Consider the following 22508-nt stretch of genomic DNA (forward strand, 5'->3'; position numbering starts at 1 on the left):
AAGATGGGGTTATTTGCAGTACTGAAGCCTTGCAGCTTCAAGTTGTACCAGTTCTTAGTTGTTCTAGTACCTGTGCTACTAGTGTCTTGTTAAGAAAATTTTTCTCAGTTATGCCAGCACCATTTGTTAAAGATGCTTTCCTTCTTCCATTGTATACCTTTAGCTCCCTTCTCAAATATCAAGTGTTCATACGTTTGTGGGTAAATGCCCGGGTCTTCTATTCGCTTCCATAGGTCGACTTCTCTGTTGTTATGCCAATACCAAGCTGTTTTCAATACTATTGCTCTGTAATAGAGTCTGAAGTCAGGGATGGTAATGCCTCCAGAAGTTCCTTTATTGTATAAGATTGTTTTGCCTATCCTGGGTTTTTTTGTTTTTCCATATAAACTTGATTATCGTTCTCTCAAGGTCTGTAAAGAAGTTTGATGGGATTTTGATGGGAATTGCATTGAATCTATAGATTGCTTTTGGTAGAATTGCCATTTTTACTATGTTGATTCTCCCAATCCAAGAGCAGGGGAGGTCTTTCCATTTTCTGGTATCCTCCTCAATTTCTTTCTCAAAGGACTTAAAGTTCTTGTCAAATAGGTCTTTCACTTCCTTAATTAATCCAATTAAAAAATGGGGTACTGAACTGAACAGAGAATTCACAACAGATGAACTTCGAATGGCCAAAAGGCACTTAAGGTCATGCTCAACCTCCTTAGCGATCAGGGAAATGCAAATCAAAACAACTTTGAGATATCATCTTACACCTGTCAGAATAGCCAAACTCAAAAACACCAATGATAGCCTATGCTGGAGAGGATGTGGAATGAGGGGAACACTCATCCATTGTTGGTGGGAATACAAACTTGTGCAGCCACTGTGGAAATCAGTGTGGCGGTTTCTCAGGAAACTGGGAGTCAACCTCCCTCAAGACCCAGCAATTCCACTCTTGGGAATATACCCAAGAGATGCCCTATCATACTACAAAAGCATTTGTTCCACTATGTTCATAGCAGCACTATTTGTAATAGCCAGAACCTGGAAACAACCTAGGTGCCCCTCAATAGAAGAATGGTTAAAGAAGGTGTGGAACATATACACATTAGAGTTTTACTCAGCGGTAAAAAACAATGACATCTTGAATTTTGCATGCAAATGGATGGAAATAGAAAACGCTTTACTGAGTGAGGTAAGCCAGACTGAAAAAGAGGAATATGGTATGTATTCACTCATATGTGGATTCTAGCCATAATTAAAGGTCTTTGAGCCTATTATTCGTGATCCTAGAGAAGCTAAATAAGAAGGTGAACCTGATGAAAATCATGTAGCTATCCTTCTGGAGATTGGAAATAGACAAGAGTCCCAGGTGACCTCGGGTGCATGGGGGGGAGGGTTGTTGGAGGGGGAGAGTGTTAGAGAGAAGGGAATAGGGGAGGAATGGGGAAAGCTCGGTGTACTGGGTTGGGGGGGAGGAAGGAAGGATGGATATGGGATCAGGGAAGAATATATTTCAACTAACGGAGTCTTTTCAGGGTCTACAGGAGACTTGATTATAAATGGGATCCCAGGTCCAAGGAGAGATCCCCAGATTGTTCTCTGGACAGAAGAGAGGGTGCCTGAAAAGGCCTAGGCGCATAACCATACTGATGAATATTTTGCTTATCACCATAGAACCTTCATCCGACGATGGATGGCGATACAGACGGAGACTCACATTGGAGCACCGGACTGAGCCCCTCAAGGTCCAAATGAGGAGCAGAAGGATGAAGAAAATGAAAAAGGAAATAAGGACTGCGAGGGATGCGATCACCCACTGATACAAGGGGACGGATCTAATGAGAGTTTACCAAGGCCAGTTGGACTGAGACTGAACGAGGACGCGATCCAACCAGATTCTCTGAATGTGGCCGGATTCTCTGATTGTGGCTGGCCTGGAGTCTTTCTGAAAAGCCATTGACAATGGCACTGGGACTTGTTTCCTCTGCATATACTGGATTTTGCGGATCCAGTCTGTCTGGACACTCACCTTCCTGGACCTGGAGGGAGGGGGGAGGAACTTGAACTTCCCACAGGGCAGGAAACCCTGACTGCTCTTAGGGATGGAGAGGGAGGAGGAGAGGGAGTGGGGGGAGTGGGAGGGTGTTGGGAGGAGGGGAGGAAATGGAAACTTGTAATTTAATAAAATTACTTTCAAAAAGAAAAAAAAAGAAAAAAAAAAGAAAATTTTTCCCATAGCAGTTATTTCAAGCCTGTATACCCATTTTCTTTTCTAATAGATTCAGGATATGTGATATTCTGAGGTTTATTTGAGGGAAGACTTCTTCAGCTAAATAACATTACAAATTCCTATACAGAATTCAGCTGTCACTGTCAAAAGACATACTCTGTGTCCAACATTGAGGAAAAAGACCTATTTGTGTCATAGTCAGAAAAAAGAATGAGACATATTTTTTTTCAATTCTAGAGTTTACTACCATTTGAATAAAAATGAAAATAATAAAGCAACAATGGCAAAACAAGTAAAAAATTAATTTACATTAGCTAAATAAGTGATGATGTTATTTCTAATCATTATTAATATGATCTTACAGACAACTCATAAAATGTTAGAGTTTGAAAATACAACAAAATTAGAAAAGAATAAATTTAGTTTTGAAATGCTATTTATATCTCTTGGCTTTTCTTTGTTTTTTCTCCATTTGTGGTCTTTGATAATAGTAAAAGCAACCATTTACCCTGTAGTATTTTTTCCCCGTTGTCTTTCTAAAGTGTACTAACTATACATGTTTAATTAATATATAATATTTTTTTCTTCACCCAATTTCAAGCATTGTGAATTATGCTAATAAAACTCAGGAATGTTTATTAGTTAATATCTGATAAAAATCTAAGCATACAAGCAATATACATTCAGCTTGAATTTATAAACAATCAGATATATATATAAATAGGCACTTTCATTTTGGCTTCTTTTAAAAGTCTTTCCTTTCATATTTTTATAAACATAACCTTCATAGAAAATCACTTCCATTTATTTTTATCTTCTGATCATATATCTATGATTACATAATTTAAATGTTTCCTTGTGATATTTGTGTATTTGGAATGCACAGATTCTGGGTGTATGTGCAGGTGAACATTTACACCTGGGTGTAAGCAGAGGTCCCTCACTTTTTGAGACATGGCTTTCTACTGATACTTGTAATACAGTAATTAAGACATATTACTGGGCTAGCAAGTCCAGCAATCTTCCAGACTCCAGCTCCTCAGCTTTAAAATAACAAGCATTTGTCAATGTATCATAATTGAAGAAGCTGGTCTCCAGGATACAAAATAAAATTTCCATGCTTATACAGTAAACACCTGCTGACCGAGTCATATCCTATGTCTGCGTCATAACATTTTGAACTTTGTATTTCTTCGTTTTGTAGTTTTAATTTTATTTTTCAGATTAAAATTTTAACACTGCTTACTTTCCCTCCAAAGTCTACTCTAAAACTCTTGATGCTCCAAATCCATGGCCTCTTTACCACTAATTTTTATTGCATTCATATATGTATATATGTTTACTGTTGCGTGCACATGTGTACGCGCATGTGCACACACACATACAGGAATATATATAAATATGTGCTGCTCAGTATGTATAATGTTACTGGTACATGTTTTTAGTGTTGTCTCTTTGGCACTTGACACAAACTGGTATGCTCTTTTCTGGAAATTGCCACCTCTCCTCTCTAAGCTTTTCTCAGCTACTAGTGTCATAGTGACAGCTAATGGGCTTTTCCCTGTCCACTTTAGCATGTTCCTTGGTGTTATCCTTGTTCACCTCATGCTTGGACAAGAGGTGTTTGTGAGACTCCACGGATATGGCTTCTGGTGTGACTAGGATAAACAATCTTACAGCAAACTCTCTAATCATCTGGATTTTACAATCTTTTTACCACCTTTTACTCAATATTCCATGAGTGTTTTATATTTAGGTGTTTTGTAGATGTGTCCCTTGGGACTAGTCTCCACAAATCTGTGTTTTGATTAGTTGTGTTTTCTTCTAGCAATTTTCCTGTTTCAAAGAAGTGCTTACTTGATAAACTTCGAAATCTACAATTATCCGTGGGTATAAAGACAAATGTTTTAGATAGGTTTTCCTCTTGGTGAGCAGAATTCCTCCTGTTAAGTCTGTTTAGTGAGCTGAGGTTTACTGTCAATGAATGCGCTCCAGTACTGCACCTAAAGGGTATCAAGTCATGATGGTTGTTTATGTTATAGACATCATAGTGTTGAACTCTTGGGACCCTCTCTCATTTTGGAGCTTCCAAAGCACCTTCTGGTACCATGAAAGCTGGTAGTCAATGAGGGAGCAATCAAATCCTTTCCTGCTCAGAAGATTCTAAGCTCAGTTTTTTAAATCTATGATATCTTCAGGAAAAGTGACTTACATTTTGCTTCTCTGAGATAATCAAGGACAACAGTAATTAGCTATATATTTTGGGACACTCTTGGATTTCCCTGGGCAATAACTTAAAAAAGGGATTCTGATATCTGATATTAGGAGTTTTGATAGATGACCTTTGATACTTAGCGGGAGCAATATCAGCCCAAATGAGAAGACTTCATTATATCATTTTGTTCTATAGAGCAAGTTTTAGGACAACCAGAGCTACCAAATAGAGGGATCTTATCTCTCAAACAAAACAAAACAAGCAAACAAATCTAGAATTAAGCGTATTACAGGTTTGGAGGATTTGTTTTTAAGTAAATTGTTAAGATTATTTCTTATGCTTTGTTTCAGACATTGTTATTGCTATTTTACATATCTCCCTTATTTTTCTGTGTTTACTATAGTTCTTGGTTTTGGTTTGTTTGTTTTGATGGGGTCAAGTAACTTTTATTTTATTTATTTGGATATTTTAATGTAATTGGAATATTCCTCCCTTCCAATTTCTCTCTATTAGTCTTCCATATAGTTTTCTTGTACTCCATCAAATTTCTGTCCTCTTTTTCATTAACTGTTGTTACCTACATATATGCATATTGAGAGACATTCCTACAAATAACAGCTGAGTTTATATAGTATTACTAGCATACATACTTGCAGAATTGGTCATCTGGTACTGGATAATCAGTTGATGTTTTCTTCTGTATGATGACTAGTTATCTTGCTCTCAGCACTCTTTAGTTATCTACAAACTTGTGAGGCTTAAGGCCCTATGGGCTTTTTATAAACAACTTTGGAATGCCTGTTGGAAACATTTTTATTCAGCTCATATTTAGGCTGTCATGTTTATGAGATTTTATGGGGGAAGGTTTCACACATTATTAAGAGACACACTTTTATTTTAAAATATAATGATGTAAATTGTGCATTCGAGGTGCTTGAAATTCTTAAGATTTCTTTCAAGAATTATGAATGTATTCATTTATAATTGATTGTGTTACTTTTTGTGGTGTATTCTAGAAATTTTATATGACTTTTATTATATTGTCAGCAATATATTTTATATATTGACAAGGTTATAAATATATTCAGAATATATTTATATATATAATTCAATATACTATTCATTTATATGTATAATAGTAGTTCATTATATTAATGAACAATGCATCAATACTTAATATATATATGAGTATTTTGATATTTATATATATTCATTAAATAAAAATACATTAATTTTAAAACTATGTTTATAGAGTGCTTTTCAATTTTATGTCTATGTACCTTGTGCATACCTGATGTCTACAGAGACAAGAATAGGACCTCCTGTGTCCTCTGCAAGAACAACACTGAACCACTGAATCATCTCTCCAAACCCTAAAGATATTTGTATATATAAATAAAACCTCACAGTTTAAGAAAATATTGACACTTTCAAAAAGAACATATTTTCATCTTTCAGAAATAGGAATGTTGATCTGTAATTTTTTGATAAGAGTTACCTCAATGTAAATAGCTGTTTTTCTAAGTAATCCATAGAATTTTTGCTGCTAATCTTTTTCTAAACATATTTGCATACTTTTCATCTTATTTCTGCACATGGTTGGTATGACTGTAATAAACAGAATGCCAAGATTGCTTCAAAAGTAATGTTCTATCAGTAGCCACACCTTTTCCTAATGTTACAAAGAAGAAGGAAGTGAGACTTGCTTCAATTTATATAAAAGATGTAATTAAGATTCAACACATTGTCACTTGTTTTCTGTCATCGTTTCTCATCAATTTTATACATGCATACAGTTAGTTTAGGTTACACTGTGTGTATAATGATTCTAGATACAGATTATGTATATAATGAATTTTATATACTTTCTCTCTCTCTCTCTCTCTTCTTCTCTCTGCCCTATCAATCCTGTCTTCTCTCTATCTCTTCCTTTCTCAGAATCATGGCTTTTGTTTTTATGTGTATCTCAGTACAACCAAGGCCCTCTGTGTGGCCACAGATCAGAATTATCTATTGGAAAGTGACCATGTGATAGGTGAATAAATGACTAAAGAAAATGACCCACTCACCTGAAATCTATAAATAAGAGACAAGTCATTAGTGAGAATTAGTTTCTGTTGAGCTACTCCTGCACCCATGCTCGACCTATTACACTCCTACTACATTAGCTACTTTCAATCGGTCAGTGTACAAAAAAAGGAAGAAAAACTAAACAGAGAATCAAAGAAGAAAGCATATGAACGTCAAACTAAATTCATGTCAGAATAAGACAAATGTCTCTACTCATAGATCACAATCATCCGAAGAGCTGCTCAGGCAATCTGAGCAAAGTATTTTGCTAACATGATAAAAGAAGGTGTTGATAACAGATATGTGCTGCTGACCATCTGTAATCTGAAAAGATGGAAGCCATGTAATAACATATAAAATTAAGATTGCATGATAATATTAGGGTGTTTAACAAAATTTAATAGTATTAAAAAACATCAGAATAAAAATACATTTTTTCTGTTAGTATAAATAATGAATACATATATACTTGCAAGCCTTTGTCTCATGCTACTAACTTACTGAGTAGTTTTCTCAAAGCCATCATAATGTCTTTGTTCCTCAGAGTGTATATAATGGGATTCAGAGTTGGGATCAAAATGGTATAGAAAAGAGACAACAGTTTTCCAATTCTTTCTGATTGGGTTGGCTTGGGTTGTAAATACGTGATGCCAGCAGTTCCATAGAACAGGACTACAACTATCAGGTGAGAAGAGCAGGTGGAGAATGCTTTGGCCCTTCCTTTAGATGAGGACAATTTAAGAATGCTGAAGATAATTTTGCAATAGGAAACAAGGATCAGCAAAAAGGGAACCATGACAAACACCATTGCAACGATGTACACTGCTATCTCATTCACAAATGTGTCTCCGCAGGCAAGTTTGAGGACAGGTGGGATGTCACAGATGAAATGATTAATTCTGTTAGACCCGCAAAAGGATAGTGAGAATATCTGGTAAGTTTGTCCAGTCACAACTGGAATGACACTGATCCAGCAGGCAGCAACCAGCTGTGTACAGATCCTGTGGTTCATGACCAGGGAATAGTGCAGAGGGTTGCAAATTGCCACATAACGGTCATAGGCCATGGCTGTCAGGAGGAGGCACTCTGTGCCTCCCAGCATAAGAATGAAACACATTTGTGTAGCACAGGCGAATATAGAGATATTTCCTTTTAGAGTACAAAGATCCATGAGCATCCTCGGGATGGTGACTGTTACATAACAGATTTCTACAAAAGAAAAATTGCTTAGGAAAAAATACATAGGGGTCTGCAGGGCAGAGTCAATTCTTGTTATTAGCATTATAGTGCTGTTGCACATCAGAATAGTCAAATACATGAGCAAAAATATCCCAAAAAGCATCCACTGGAGATGGGGAACATCAGAAAACCCAAGTAGGACAAATTCGATCAGAGAAGAGGTATTTGACTTTTCTGTTGTAAACTTCTGTTCATCTGCAGACAATAAATCATAGGAGGCAATTAATCCATACCTGACATTACATTGACCTGTTATTTTAATTGAATTTCTAACAAGAATATACATAACTTAAATTGTTACATTAGCTTAGAGTGTTTCAAATGAGAGTTGAAAATTATAAAGCCAATAAATAAAATAGTTAAAACTAATTTAATTGAAATAATAAGATCTGTTCTGCTTTATTAAATTTGACTGAACTGAGACAAAGATACTGAATAGTGGCCACTATCACTTCAAAGACATTTTATGTCTTTGTGAGGCATATGCCTTTTGTGAGGGATATTGTCTGCTCAAGTGATATGACATATATACACATATATATTACTAGGAAACATACATATTTGAATTAAAAGAAAGAGCCTACCTAAATCTGTGCTGGTCAAGGAAAAATAGAGATAGGGCTTGAAAAGAAAGGTTTGACAAAATAATTAATGAAGACTATCCATATGTATGTATAACTGTATATAGACTTTGCATGTAATTTTAGGTAAATGTAAAATAATATAATTTCTTGAGGATTCATAAAGCATCCTTGGTTCTATTTGTCTCTCATTGCTCTGTCAACATTTTCATTTTTTGTTATCAAGATGGAAAATAGGTATGTTTTTATTGGTGTTATTTTATTATCAGTTTTATTATTTTGTAAAATTATACTTTTATCTGAATACCTCCTTTGAATTTTATTTTAAATAATTAGAACTATTCTCTTTAACAAATACTCTTCATTTATAGCATTATCCTATTCTTTCTCAGGTTCTTTGTAAGGATCTCATTTAACAATGTTTCCTTACTTTCAAGTACAATTTCTACTCTCTATTCTCACTTTATAATATTTTCCTTTTAAGGCAGAGCTTTGTAAAAGAGCAAATGTAGTATGTGCTAGGGGTCTTCAAGTGACCAAACATGAAAAGGAGCCTTAAAAGCAAAAGTAAGCAGAAATTCTTATGTTACGTCATATTACCATCATCTAATGCAAAGAAGTCAGCACTGTTTGATGATCCATTTACATTTTCTTCATGTTTATTTACTCTTTGAGTAGCAAGACTGTTCTTTATCTTTACATAACTGCATAGAGTTCATGGTTCCCAGATCAATATAGTAAAGTTTTTGATTATGAGATTAGTGAATTTGGGTTCAAATAGTCTCTTCTATTTTACTATCCATTAGGACAAGTATTCAAATTTGTCTAATTTCCATTTATGATATAAGTTTTCATTACTTGAAACATCTATTATATATTGATATTATAAGTAATAAAGCTGAAAAGTCTGTGATTAGTACAAATAAGTCATGCATTTTAACTAAGGTGCACACAACTATTTATTTTTCTCTATTATTAATTTATAACTATCCTTAAGTTATCAACAAGCAACAATATGGCAACTTACCTTTGGATGTTTGCATGAAATGCCCAAGTACTTTCAGGAAATTTATAACCTCTTAAACAGTTTTATTTCAGGAAGTCACACCAATTTTTCAAGTTGTAGTTTGCTTACTTTGAACACCAATGCTTCTTAAATATGAATACTGACATTTGCCTTGGGGATAAGCTTTCCCTGAGTACCAGCTTACCTTCAAAAAAAACCTTTCATTAGGCAATAACTCTGGTTTGCTTTTCACAACATTTTTCTTTGCATAGACAAATCCCTATTGTCCCCATTCATCATCATTAGTCTAGCCCATTCACAGGGTTGTGTGTATGTCTGTCTGTGTGTGTGTGTGTGTGTGTGTGTGTATTTGTGCATTTTAGAGAGAGAAAGATGGAGGGACTGACAGACAGACAGAGAGAGAGGAGAGAAAGAATACTATGTAGCTTATGTCTATTTATGTGTGATAGAGTGTGTATGTGTATGTGTGTGTTTGTGTGTGATGTTTGTGGGTATAAGTGTACACCAATCGTGCCCACATATAAACATGATTGCTTATGTGTGTGTGAGAGAGAAAAAAAGCAGAAAAACATGTGTATGTTCCCATTTATGCTTGAAAAGCCCAACGTTGTCACTATTTAGACTATATAGGGAAACCCATAATGAATCTAGAGAAGCTACATCTCTTTTTTTGTTTTTGTTGTATGTCAATTATTTTTATTTATATATTTGAAAATATCCTACATAAACACAATTATTTTTGATGATATCTACTCACATACGCTCCCTTCCAAGTCTTTCCAGTCCCTTTCATACAAGAGAAGTCTCCCACACAATTCTATGTCCTCCTAAAGCGTTCATGATTAGATATGTTGTTTGTTTCTTAATCTCTGCTAAAGTGTATTTGGAAAAGTGCATCCTTACATTCTCCCTTTATATTATTTATTTACTACTATTTTTAACAGTTACATTATAAGCCAGATTTATTTTCACATGTGTAGTAATGAGTAACAGATACTACAAGTCCAAATAAATATATAAATCAACAAATATAACAGTTATATGGTGCACTTGTGTGTTTTCTTGCTTTCATATTCATGATTATGTGAGCTTTCTGTTTTATGTTACTTCCATGCAGTATCCTCTTTAAGAAAAATTTCTGAAAACAAACATATTAATACTTTTCAATTAAAGTTAACAGCAAAGACCATATCACAAATTCTAAAACAAAGTTACGAACTTCTTGTACCACTATTCGTACCCAGGAGAAAATAACTTTGACTGATGAAGAAGGCTGCTTGGCTGCTTATTCTTTTCCTGGCTTCCCAGACCCCAAAATAAACACACAGCAACTGTATTAATTAAATCACTGCTTGGCCCATTAGCTCTAGCTTCTTATTGGCTAACTCTTACATATTAATTTGACCCATATCTATTAATCTGTGCATCACCCACATGGCTGTGACTTAACAGATAAAGTTCCGGCATCCATCTCTGGCAAGGCTACATTGCTTCTCTCTGACTCAGTTCTTCTTTCTAAGAACATTCAGTTTTATTTCCCAGGCTACCTTAGTTCTCCCCAGCTGTAGGTCCAAAGCAGTTTCTTTATTCATTAATGGTAATCACAACATATAAAAGGGACTCCCACATCACCTCCCCTTTTCTGTATAAATAAAAAAGGTTTTAACTATAACATAGTAAAATTACATAAAACAGTTATCAAGCAGGAATTACAGTTACAATATTTATATCTACTCTATCTTTTATTATAACTAAGGAAAACTATAATTACAACTATTCTTCAATTTCATCAAAGACTCCAGAAGGATACATTACCTAAGTAAACAGGAAGTACATTCTAAGTAACTTCCAAGACTTTAGAAATGACAGAGATATCTCACTGCCTGAACAGACACCCAAAGTTCTTCTGTACCATTGGTGCATCCATATACAGCCTATGGGCCGATAGAATCCAGCAGATTTTTCCATGAAACACAAAATTTTAAAGATAGTTCTGCTTATATTGGCAGTTTGTCAGTCACTTTCTTCTCTATCTTACAGAATGTCTGGCAGACTTTTTCATGAAGCAGGAATCCTAAAGGATGGTCTCACCTTTAAGCAAGTTTATCAGTCACTTCTCTGTGGGTCCTGCATGTCCAGTTCTTCATGCCATTCATGCAAGAGCAGTTTCTTGTCTGAATGACTAACAAACTTCATAAAGGGCCTCTTTGATGCCCACCTTCTCTTGAAGTAGACTGCTGCTGCTAAAAGCAGATGAGTCTCATTGTCATGAAAAGTCCCTAGTTCTTAAACATTTTAAATGCCATATTCTGTAGTCTTTGAAAGGTTTGAAGAATGTCTATCCATCTGAAACACATCTCTGTATATCTAGAAAACGAAAACCTAACTAACATTACTACAAGCTTGATCATTATAGAGGACTATCTAATCCATGACATTTTTAAATGAACTGCAAAAACACAATACCTTAATCTAGAGCAGAAATATATATACATAGTATAACAAAATGATATTACATTTTTGTATTAATAAACTAAGATCCATACCCATGCAAATCTCTATAGCATATACCTCTTTAAGTGTAAACAAATATTTGACAATATTTGGAATATGGGCATAGTTCTGTCCAAATTTTTTCCCAATGTTTATTGGGCAAAATAATTTCTTTTTACTATATTTATCCTGTTGCCCATGAATATGGGATCATTCATTTTCTGATATCTTCTTCAATTTCTTTCTTCAAAGACTCGATGTTTTATCATAAAAGTCTTACACTTGCTTGGTTAGAGTTACCCAAGATACTTTTTTTATATTACTTAACGCTATTGTGAAAATTATTATTTCACTGCTTTTTCTCTCTGTCCATTTGTCATTATATATAGGAGAGCTACTAATTTTTGTGAGTTAATATTGTATTCAGCTACTTTGCTAAACAAAAGTGTTCATCTGTTGGAGGTGTTCCCCATTGGAAATTTTAGGGTCACTGATGTATACTATCCTATTTTCTGTTGTTTAAATTGCATACCTGATCTTGACTTAAGTTAAATAAGTGGTATTTAGACAATTATCCATTTCTTTTAGATTATCTAATTTGCTGAAATACAAATATTTAAAACATGTCCTTATGATTCTCTGGAACTAGTTGGTATCTGTTACTATATATTTTCATTGCTGATTTTATTAATCTGAACATTGTCTCTTTGTCTTTTGATAATTTGGATAACGGTTTGTGGATACTGTTGATTTTATCAAAGAACCACCTCTTTATTTCATTTTTCTTAATCTTCACTTTGTTTTCTATTAATTGATCATAGTTCTGAATTTTGTTATCTCTTGCCCTCTACTCATTTTGATGTGGTTTCTTCTTTTTCTTCTAAAGCTTTGAGAAGTGCTATTAAATTGCTAGTATGAATTCTCTTCAACTATTTAATAATGATGGTTCATTTTATGAACTTTCTTGTTTGAACGATTATCATGTGGCCTATATTTTTGGTTGTGTACTGTATTTATTTTCATTAAATTCTGGAAAGTTTACAGACCAGATTTTTTTTTAATTTATTACAGAGTTCAGTTTCAATGAGTCTATAAGTTTTCTCTTGTCAATATGTAGCTGTAATAATGGCTGTGTGTTAGAATGCAGGGAGCTATTTCAGTTTGGATTTCATTGTTCAGACTTGTTTTTGCTTTAATGTGTCCAATACATGTTTTTTAACCTTATGAATTATTTTGTTATTTTATTTTCAGGGAAGTATGTTCTAGTACTGAAGAGAAGATTAGATTGCTAGCAGTGTCACTTCTTGTCTGGAATCAGTAAGACTGGATTCGATCCTGTGTGCTAAATTTCTGTGCTCTTTATTACCTATCTTCCTTTTAAATATATTTTATGAGTTCCTAGAGTTATAAATCATGTTTTGGTTATATTCAGCATGCCAATTCACCCAAGATTACCCCCTATTCGCTTTCTATCTACTAGGTGTCCTGGTTTGTTTCTTTTGAACCCCCCACAAAGACACATTATTGCAGCACCAAGTGGTCTTGGGTGTCTGATCTTCTACTAAAATATTGTTGACTTATCAGGGCCTACACTATAAGAGAAAAATGACTCTTCCTTTCCCAGAAGCCAGCGTAATTACATTTGTGTGTGTTTTCCTTGTTTGTGTTTGGTCTGGTTTGGTCTTGCACAGGTTCTGGGTATACTGTCACAACCACTGTGTCTACTCCTCTGCCTGCCCCTCTTCCATATGGATCTTGTTTTGCTGTATCAAGACTTATGTTTTCATAGTAATATCACAAAATCTTTTCATATAACCATCTTTGTTTATTTTACATATTTTCCAATTGGAAACTGAATTTTAATTTGTAAATTGTTTGGATTCAGGTTTTGTTCTTCTTTCAGTTTTTTTTCATGGGAGGATAGGGTATTATAGCTGAGCTAGAATATCCTGAGGCATCTGGAAGAGTCCAGAGAAGAAAGGATATAGCCAGGGCTACCCATGAGAGAAGCAGGAATAACCCTCTTTTGGTTTTCTAAGTGTATAGTCCCAAATAATTCTGTACTAAACAGTTTCTCATTTAAATATGCATTTACTGATTTCTGTTCCTCTTTCATGATGTATTATCACTGTACTAGACAGTTCAATTTGTTTTAAGTTCCTCTGATCTAATTATACAAGTGGTATTTAATTATAATATATTCAATATAAGTAATGTACTGTATACATTTGCATTTTTCTGTATCCTTTCATTGGCTATTTTATTACATAATAGTTTGAGATGCAAATTGCAGCTGAGCAATATGCTCAGCACAAATGAATACCTGAAAATCATTTTACATAAACATTTGAGAATTTTATACAATGCATTTTGATCATATTTATACTTAAACAATCTCCTAACTTCTCCAACATCTCTATCTTTTTTGTTACTTATTCCAAACTTAGTAATCTTTATTTTGTTTTTTTATGCAATCAAATTTGTACACCAGGTTAAAGGATCATCCATTGTAGCCTTGATAGAACCAACAGTGGTCAATACATCCCTAAAATAAAACTGATTTTTTCTTTCCAAGAACATGCAAGGTGCAAAAATTTTCTCAGGAGTGGAAGTTCATTATCCCTTAATCAATTGTGTCAAAATGTTGACTTCTGAAATTAAAAATGTTTTAATATCTGGATTTCTGAAGGCCCACTTAATTAAAGTTCATCAAACAAAGTTTACTACAAATGAGATGCAACATTAACTATTATAATTAGATATTGAAGAAATAAATTTACTATGTCTACTGTGGTGCACAATTGTGCAAATCATATAATGAAACCATTTCTGTAATTTTAAGCGTTCCCATATGTTAATAACTTAGTTTGTAATTTTCCTAGTGCTACCATGATATCCTTATTTCTCAATGTATATATTATAGGATTCAACAGTGGAATCAAAATGGTATAAAACAGAGACAGCAGCTTTCCCATGCTTTCTGATCGATTTGATTTTGGTTGTGCATATGTTATCGTAGCTGTTCCATAGAATAAAACAACAACTATAAGATGAGATGAGCAGGTGGAGAAGGCTTTTGACCTTCCTCCAGCTGACGAAAGTTTTAGAATATTGCAGATAATCTTGCCATAGGAGACAATAACCAATAGAAATGGAACCATGACAAAAGCTACCGCAGCAACATAGATTGCTAAATTATTCACAAATGTGTCTCCACAAGCAAGCTTAAGTATAGGAGGGATGTCACAAAAATAGTGATTAATTTTGTTAGATCCACAATAAGGCAAAGAGAAAACTTGACAAGTTTGCCCAATCACAACTGGAATGATACTGATCCAACAAGCAGCCACAAGCTGCACACAGACCTTATTGTTCATGACCAAGGGGTAGTGCAGAGGATTGCAAATGGCCACATAACGGTCATAGGCCATGACTGTCAGCAGGAGGCACTCCATTCCTCCAAGCATGATGACAAAACAGAGTTGTACAGCACAGGAAAACAATGGAATAGTGCCTTTCTGTGTACAAAGGTCCATGAGCATCCTCGGGATGGTGGCTGCTACGTAGCAGATTTCCACAAAAGACAAGTTGCTAAGAAAAAAGTACATAGGGGTCTGCAGAGCAGGATCAATTCTTGTTATTAGCATTATAGTGCTGTTGCACATCAGAATCGTCAAATACATGAGAAAAAATATCCCAAAAAGCATCCACTGGAGATGGGGAACATCTGAAAATCCTAAGAGAATAAATTCTGTAATTGTAATATTTGAAATTTCTGTTTTTCTTTGCTCTTCATCTGCAGATAAAACAATTTCCATATGTTCCAAGCATTTGCTTTTTCAAGTCCACAAGGTTCTTATGTTGTCTGAATGAGATTAAATAAATATTTTATATGTTCTTTTACAGAGACATTAACCACCACTTTGTTTATTAACTTCAGCATGTGATTTTTAATATCAAAAAGAACTGGTATATGGTTAAAATAAATCCATGACATCAATTAATTTTATTATATTCAGCTATGTTTCAGCAAGTTTTGAGATGCAAACATTACAAATATTGGCACACTGTACAGAAATTATATCTTTGCACTTTGTTCTTAAAAATGAGACATTACTGAGAAACTTTTTTCTGTTTTTGTCTTTCCATAATGCCTTTCCTTCATTTTTTCAGTACAAATTCTTTAAATCCAGAGATTTTAATTGAAGTTTTTCCTTAATTCTTATTCTATGGAAATATTAAGCCTTTTATTTAGAAATCATGTTGTCATGCTGTGTGCGAAGAAAGATGGAGTCATGGATAGATACTTACAGCTTTCAACTTTCAGCTTTCTACGTTGTAGAACAGAGTTCACATCTCCAAAAACCCAAGGTAATTCTTTGTGGTTGTGAAAGACTGAGTATGATTCCACCCGTTATATACAAAGACAGTACTGCAGACCTAGAGAGTGAAATTGTCCGGCTGGGTGGGTGATCACTCACCTCAGGTAAGCTATGTGCAGTCCCAGCGTGGGTTTGAGAGTTCCGCTGAGATCCCTCTAAATAGGAGGGTTTGGGGGCTGGGGGAAGAGTGGAGGAAAAGGAGAAGAGGAGGCACTGGAAACTGGGATTGGCATGTAAAATGAGAAAAGATATTTTTTTAAACATATAAAATTTAAAAATTACAAAAAATATTAGAGACAAAAAGGCCATCTCCAGCAAGCTGATGTCTAGACTAGTCATCTCACTGAGTGCTGGGATTGTTCCTGAGAACGTAATTCAGCTCTTTAAATAGAAGAACAATTGGGAATTATTCCTGACATCAAATCCTGACCTCTACAAGTATGAACACTCATAGATATGGGAAAAAACAAGCAACTAAAACAAAAACAAAAAGGCAAAAAAACCCAAACACATTAAAGATGAGAAATGAAAAATAAAATCCACCAAAGTCAATTTTCTTAAAGCAAAACTTTTCTATTAAGAAATAAGAGTTGCATTATTATATTGCACAATGCAATCCATCACTGATATAATTATGATAAACATGATCACTTTCTTCTCTAATATTTTCATTTAGGATTACTTTCATAGTACCTTTTTAATGCCAGATTTTCCTGTAAGTTTATTCAGTTGTAACACATGTGTGTTTTGTCTAGTTTATTTTTTTAGCATTTGTGGTAAAAGTGGATCTTCCACTGTACCCAACTCATCAACTCTCTTGGCTGTTGAATGTAAGAAGAGTAACTGACAAAATAAAGCAAAACTTTCATATTTGTTCTGCTGTATAATTGAAGGAAATTAACAAATCTCATGATACTTCCTAAATAATTGTTCTCTAATAGCACATTGTAAGTGTTTAGATATTTCCTATCCTAGTATATCATTTGTCTTCTAGATTCATTCAGTGATGCATCATTCAGTGCCTGGTTTTCTGAGTCAGCATTAAGAGCATGGCCTGCTCTTCCACATGACCTGGGTCCCATTCTCAGCACTCACAAGGAAACTCACTAACATCTGTAATACTAATTACAGGAGATCTGGCATCCTCTTTGCTCTTTGAAGAGCACCACACATGCATGTGCTACAGACTTATATGCAAAATATCCTTTCAAAACATGATAAAAGTTAAAATAAGGTATTGATTGACAAATAAATATGATCACATGTGCTTGTGTTTTTAACTTCTCTCTTTGCTCACCTTTGGTATATATGTAATTCATTCTTTTACCAACAGCATCATTACTGCAATTTGAAAAATATCTAACTTGTCTTAATAAGGGACCAGAGGCAAGTGAGATCTGCTTAATGGGTAGATCACTTTCAGAGTAAAATCATGGACATATTGTGGTATTTTTAGAGCATCTTGACCCTGACGGTCAAAGCTGTCTTTGGTAAATGGTGTAAGAAAAGAGCATTTACCTATTCTTTCTCAGGTTCTTTGTAAGGGTCTCATTTAACAATGTTTCCTTATTTTCAAGTACAATTAATACTCTCTATTCTCACATTATAATATTTTTCTTTTAAGGTATAGCTTTGTAAAACAGCAAATGTAGTATGTGCTAGGGGTCTTCAAGTGATCAAACATGAAAAGGAGCCTTAAAAGCAAAAGTAAGCAGAAATTCTTATGTTACGTCATATTACCATAGGACAAAGAAGTCAGGACTGTTTGATGATCCATTTACATTTTCTTCATGTTTATTTCCTCTTTGAGTAACAAGATTGTTCTTTATCTTTTCATAACTGTCTACAGTTCATAACTCCCAGATCAATGTAGTGAAGTTTTTGATTATGAGATTACTAAATTTGGGTTCAAACAGTCCCTCTTATTTTACTATCCATTAGGACAAGTATTCAAATTTGTCTAATTTCCATTTATGATATAAATTTTCATTACTTGAAACATCTATTATGTATTGATATTATAAGTAATAAAGCTGAAAAGTCTGTGATTAGTACAAATAAGTCATGCATTTTAACTAAGGTGCACACAACTATTTATTTTTCTCTTTCATAAATTTATAGCTATCCTTAAGTTATCAACAAGCAACAATATGGCAACTTACTTTTGGACATTTGCATGAAGTGCCCAAGTACTTTCAGGCGATTTATAACCTCTTAAACAGTTTTATTTCAGGAAGTCACACCAATTTTTCAAGTTGTAGTTTGCTTACTTTGAACACCAGTGCTTCTTAAATATGAATACTGACATTTGCCTTGGGGATAAGCTTTCCCTGAGTACCAGCTTACCTTCAAAAAAACCTTTCATTAGGCAATAACTCTGGTTTGCTTTTCACAACATTTTTCTTTGCATAGACAAATCCCTATTGTCCCCACTCATCATCATTAGTCTAGCCCATTCATAGGGTTGTGTGTGTGTGTGTGTGTGTGTGTGTGTGTGTATTTGTGTGTTTTAGAGAGAGACAGATGGGGGGATTGACAGACAGACAGAGAGAGAGGAGAGAAAGAATACTATGTAGCCTATGACTATTTATGTGTGATAGAGTGTGTACATGTATGTGTGTGTGTTTGTGTGTGATGTTTGTGAATATAAGTGTACACCAATCATGCCCACATATAAACATGGTTGCTTATGTGTGTGTGAGAGAGAAAAAAAGCAGAAAAACATGTGTATGTTCCCATCTATGCTTGAAAAGCCCAACGTTGTCACTATTTAGACTATATAGGGAAACCCATAATGAATCTAGAGAAACTACATCTTTTTTGTTTTTGTTGTATGTCAATTATTTTTATTTATTTATTTGAAAATATCCTACATAAACACAATTATTTTTGATGATATCTACTCACATACTCTCCCTTCCAAGTCTTTCCAGTCCCTTTCATACAAGAGAAGTCTCCCACACAATTCTATGTCCTCCTAAAGCGTTCATGATTAGATATGTTGTTTGTTTCTTACTCTCAGTTGAAGTGCATTTGGAAAAGAGCCTCTTTACATTCTCCTTTGATATTATTTATTTACTAATATTTTTAGCAGTCATATTATATGCCAGATTTATTTGCACATGTGTAGTAATGAGTAACAAAAACTAAAAGTGCAAATAAATATATAAAACAACAAATATAATAATTATATGGGGCACTTGTGTGTTATCTTGCTTTCATATTCAAGTGCATGTGAGCTTTCTGTTTTATGTTACTTCCATATAATACTCCGTTTAAGAAAAATTCCTGAAAACAAACATATTGATATGTTTCAGTTAAAGCTAAGAGCAAAGACAATACCACAAATGAAAAAACAAAGTTACAAACTTCTTTTACCACTACTAATACCACCCAGGAGAAAATAACTGACTGTTTAAGGACACTTGGCTACTTGTGTATTTCCCAGCTGCCCAGACTCCGAAGTAATCACACAGAAACTGTATTAATTAAATCACTTCTTGACCCATTAGCTCTAGCTTCTAATTGGCTAACTCTTGCATATTAATTTAACCCATTTCTATTAATCTGTGCATCACCACACAGTTGAGATTTACCAGATAATGTTCCAGCATCTGTCTCTGGCATGGCTACATGGCTTCTCTCTGATCCCGTCCTTCTTTCTAACAACATTTAGTTTCTTCCCCTGCCTACCTAAGTTCTGCCCTACTATAGGTCCAAAGCGGTTTCTTTATTCATTAATGGTAATCACAGGATATAGAGGGAACTCCCACTTTGCCTCCCCTTTTATGTTTAAATAAAAAAGGTTTTAACTTTAACATAGTAAAATTTATCATAAAAGTCTTACACTTGCTTGGTTAGAGTTACCACAAGATAATTTTTTATATTTCCTTAGTCTATTGTAAAAATTATTTTTTACCTGGTTTCTCAGTCTGTCCATTTGTCATTATATATAGGAGGACTACAAATTTTTGTGAGCTAATTTTTATTCAGCTACTTTGCTAAATAAAATTGTTCATCTTCTGGAGGTATTCTCCAGTAAAAATTTTAGGGTCACTGATGTATACTATCCTATTATTTGTTGTTTAATTTCCATACCTGATTGTGATTCAAGTTAAAGAAATGGTAAGTATTGAGACAATTATTCATTTATTTTAGATTTTCTAATTTGATGGAATACAAATATTTAAAATATGTTCTTATGATTTTCTGGAATTACTTGGTGTCTGTTATTATATCTATCTTTTAATTTCTGATTTTATTAAGTTGAATGTTGTTTCTTTGTCTTTTGATAAGTTGGATAAGGGCTTGTTTATACTGTTGATTTTATCAAAGAATAAACTCTTTATTTTATTGTTTCTTAATGTTCACTTTGCTTCTTATTAATTGATTATAGTTCTGAATTTGACTATCTCTTGCCCTTTTATCATTTTGAGTGTGGTTTGTTCTTTTTCTTTTCTTTTTTTGACCTAAATTTTTTATTAATAATCCAAGATCCACACCTATATAAAGTATCCATTTCTATAGCATATTTCACTTTAAATGTAAAGAAACATTCATAAACAATATTTGGGAAATTGGGAGTAGTTCTCTCCAAGCTGCTTCCTGCTTTTTGTTGGGCAAAGTAATTCTTGACAGTACTCACAGCAATCTTTCTGGGCCTCTTGGTCCATTAAACCACATTAGTCTGGAAGGAATCTGTAGGTTCTCATCCTCTGTGGAAAAAAAATGTAGAACCTCTTTTTTAAAGCAACATATAATTAGACCCAAATTTTGAAATCAAGATACCTTTAAAGTATATATGTTGGTTTAGCTTAGCAGTCCCCAGAATCAAATGTCTCTCTGCAGTCAAACAAGTTAAAGAAAACACAATAGTATTCATAATCCAGAATCTGTGTGTATATCCCATCTTTACATGGCTTTTTATTTTACTCTTTTGCTTTTTCTACAAGTTTATGCTGTCTCTTTAAATAATTTGTTTAACTTTTTAAAAAACATTTACTTGTTTTTATAACTCTCTATATTCTTTTTCTTCTCTCTCCTAAGCCTACATGCATTTATTCAACACTGTGACCCATGTAGATGTCATTTTTATTTGAAAATGTCCTATTGTCTATCTGAAATCCTTTTATATCCAGGAGTGCTTCTGAAAATGCTAAGGTGTGTTACTAGGACTAAGGCTGTTTTGCATTTTGGCTCTACCCAGTCCAACATTTGGAGGCATGTTCACTGCCTCTGCAAGTCGTGCACTCTGACCCAGTTCCAAGTATACAACAGGTCTATGTCAAGCCATTAAGCAGTTTGTAACACACTGCTTACAAACCCCATTTAAATTCTCCTTGACTGGACCTCCCAAAAGAGTCAGAACTGTTTGTGCTGGGAAACCAGGATGCTGCCATTTTGAAACTGCATTTTATTTTCTCCTACTGCTGAATCAAGACCTCTCTTAAAGGACCCACAGCATGCCACCAGAAAGCAGAGCCCATTTAGGGGGAAAATTTTTGTTTTTTAGTGTCTAGAATTTCTTTCCAAACCCTCTCAGGTTTTATGTGGATTTAGCTAGGACATGTTGGGGCATCAATTTGTAGTGGGAGGTTGTTTGTTTGTTCCTCGATGCTCAGACTCTAAATAACCTCTCAGAAATTTTATTATTTAAATCACTGCTTGACCAATCAGTTAAGCATATTTTTAGTTAGCACTTATATCTTTGGTTGACCCATTTCTATTAATCTGTGTATTGCCACGTGGCTGTGCCTTACTCTGTAAAGTTTCTTCCAACATCTGGCATCTGTCTCCAGTGGGGCTACATGGCTTCATTTGACTCTGCCTACTCCCTCATCTGCCCTCTCATATATGTATATACATATATACGATATATGTATATCAGCCGGGTTATGTTCTGTTAAGTCATTGGCCAAAACTAACTTCTTTATTCATTAACCAATAAAAGCAACACAGATACAGAAGTACTTCGCACACCATTTCCATTTTAATATCCTTGAAAGTCAAAATCCCTAGTGTGGCCACCAAGATTCTGTGTATGTGCTCCTAGGCAGTTCTAACTTTGTTTCACACACAGTGTTCTTCCTGCCCAGCCCCCTGGGTTTTCTAATAGAGTTGCCTGATTCCATAAGCGCTCTAATACATGTTATTCACTAGACCTAAGAACAGATTAAGTCAGTAAAAGTTCCTACTCTTTTTTTGCTGTTGTGTTGAAATGTCATTTCACCTCTCTAGGCTCCAGTTTCAACACCTGCAAAGTAAGATATGCTGCTAGTTGGTTTTA

General features: G+C 34.3%; 2 protein-coding genes and 1 pseudogene across 2 annotated transcripts; 1 reads left to right on the plus strand and 2 right to left on the minus strand.

Annotated features, from left to right (window-relative positions):
• LOC148122468 (olfactory receptor 9G19-like) overlaps positions 1–22508 on the plus strand; it is a 224441-nt pseudogene that overhangs the window by 64534 nt on the left and 137399 nt on the right.
• Positions 218–7941, minus strand: LOC125399294 (olfactory receptor 10AG1-like). The gene is made up of 2 exons (XM_087903891.1): positions 6994–7941; positions 218–238 (listed from the first exon to the last, which is right to left on the minus strand). Exons 1-2 carry the CDS (start codon positions 7840–7842, stop codon positions 218–220), a joined length of 870 nt encoding a protein of 289 aa, XP_087760017.1. The 5' UTR covers positions 7843–7941.
• Positions 14678–15658, minus strand: LOC148122471 (olfactory receptor 10AG1-like). Its single transcript, XM_087903824.1, has one exon. It carries the CDS (start codon positions 15656–15658, stop codon positions 14678–14680), a length of 981 nt encoding a protein of 326 aa, XP_087759950.1.

The sequence above is a fragment of the Myodes glareolus genome, chromosome 3 (assembly GCF_982192425.1).
Source record: "Myodes glareolus chromosome 3, mMyoGla1.1, whole genome shotgun sequence".
Taxonomy (NCBI): domain Eukaryota; kingdom Metazoa; phylum Chordata; class Mammalia; order Rodentia; family Cricetidae; genus Myodes; species Myodes glareolus.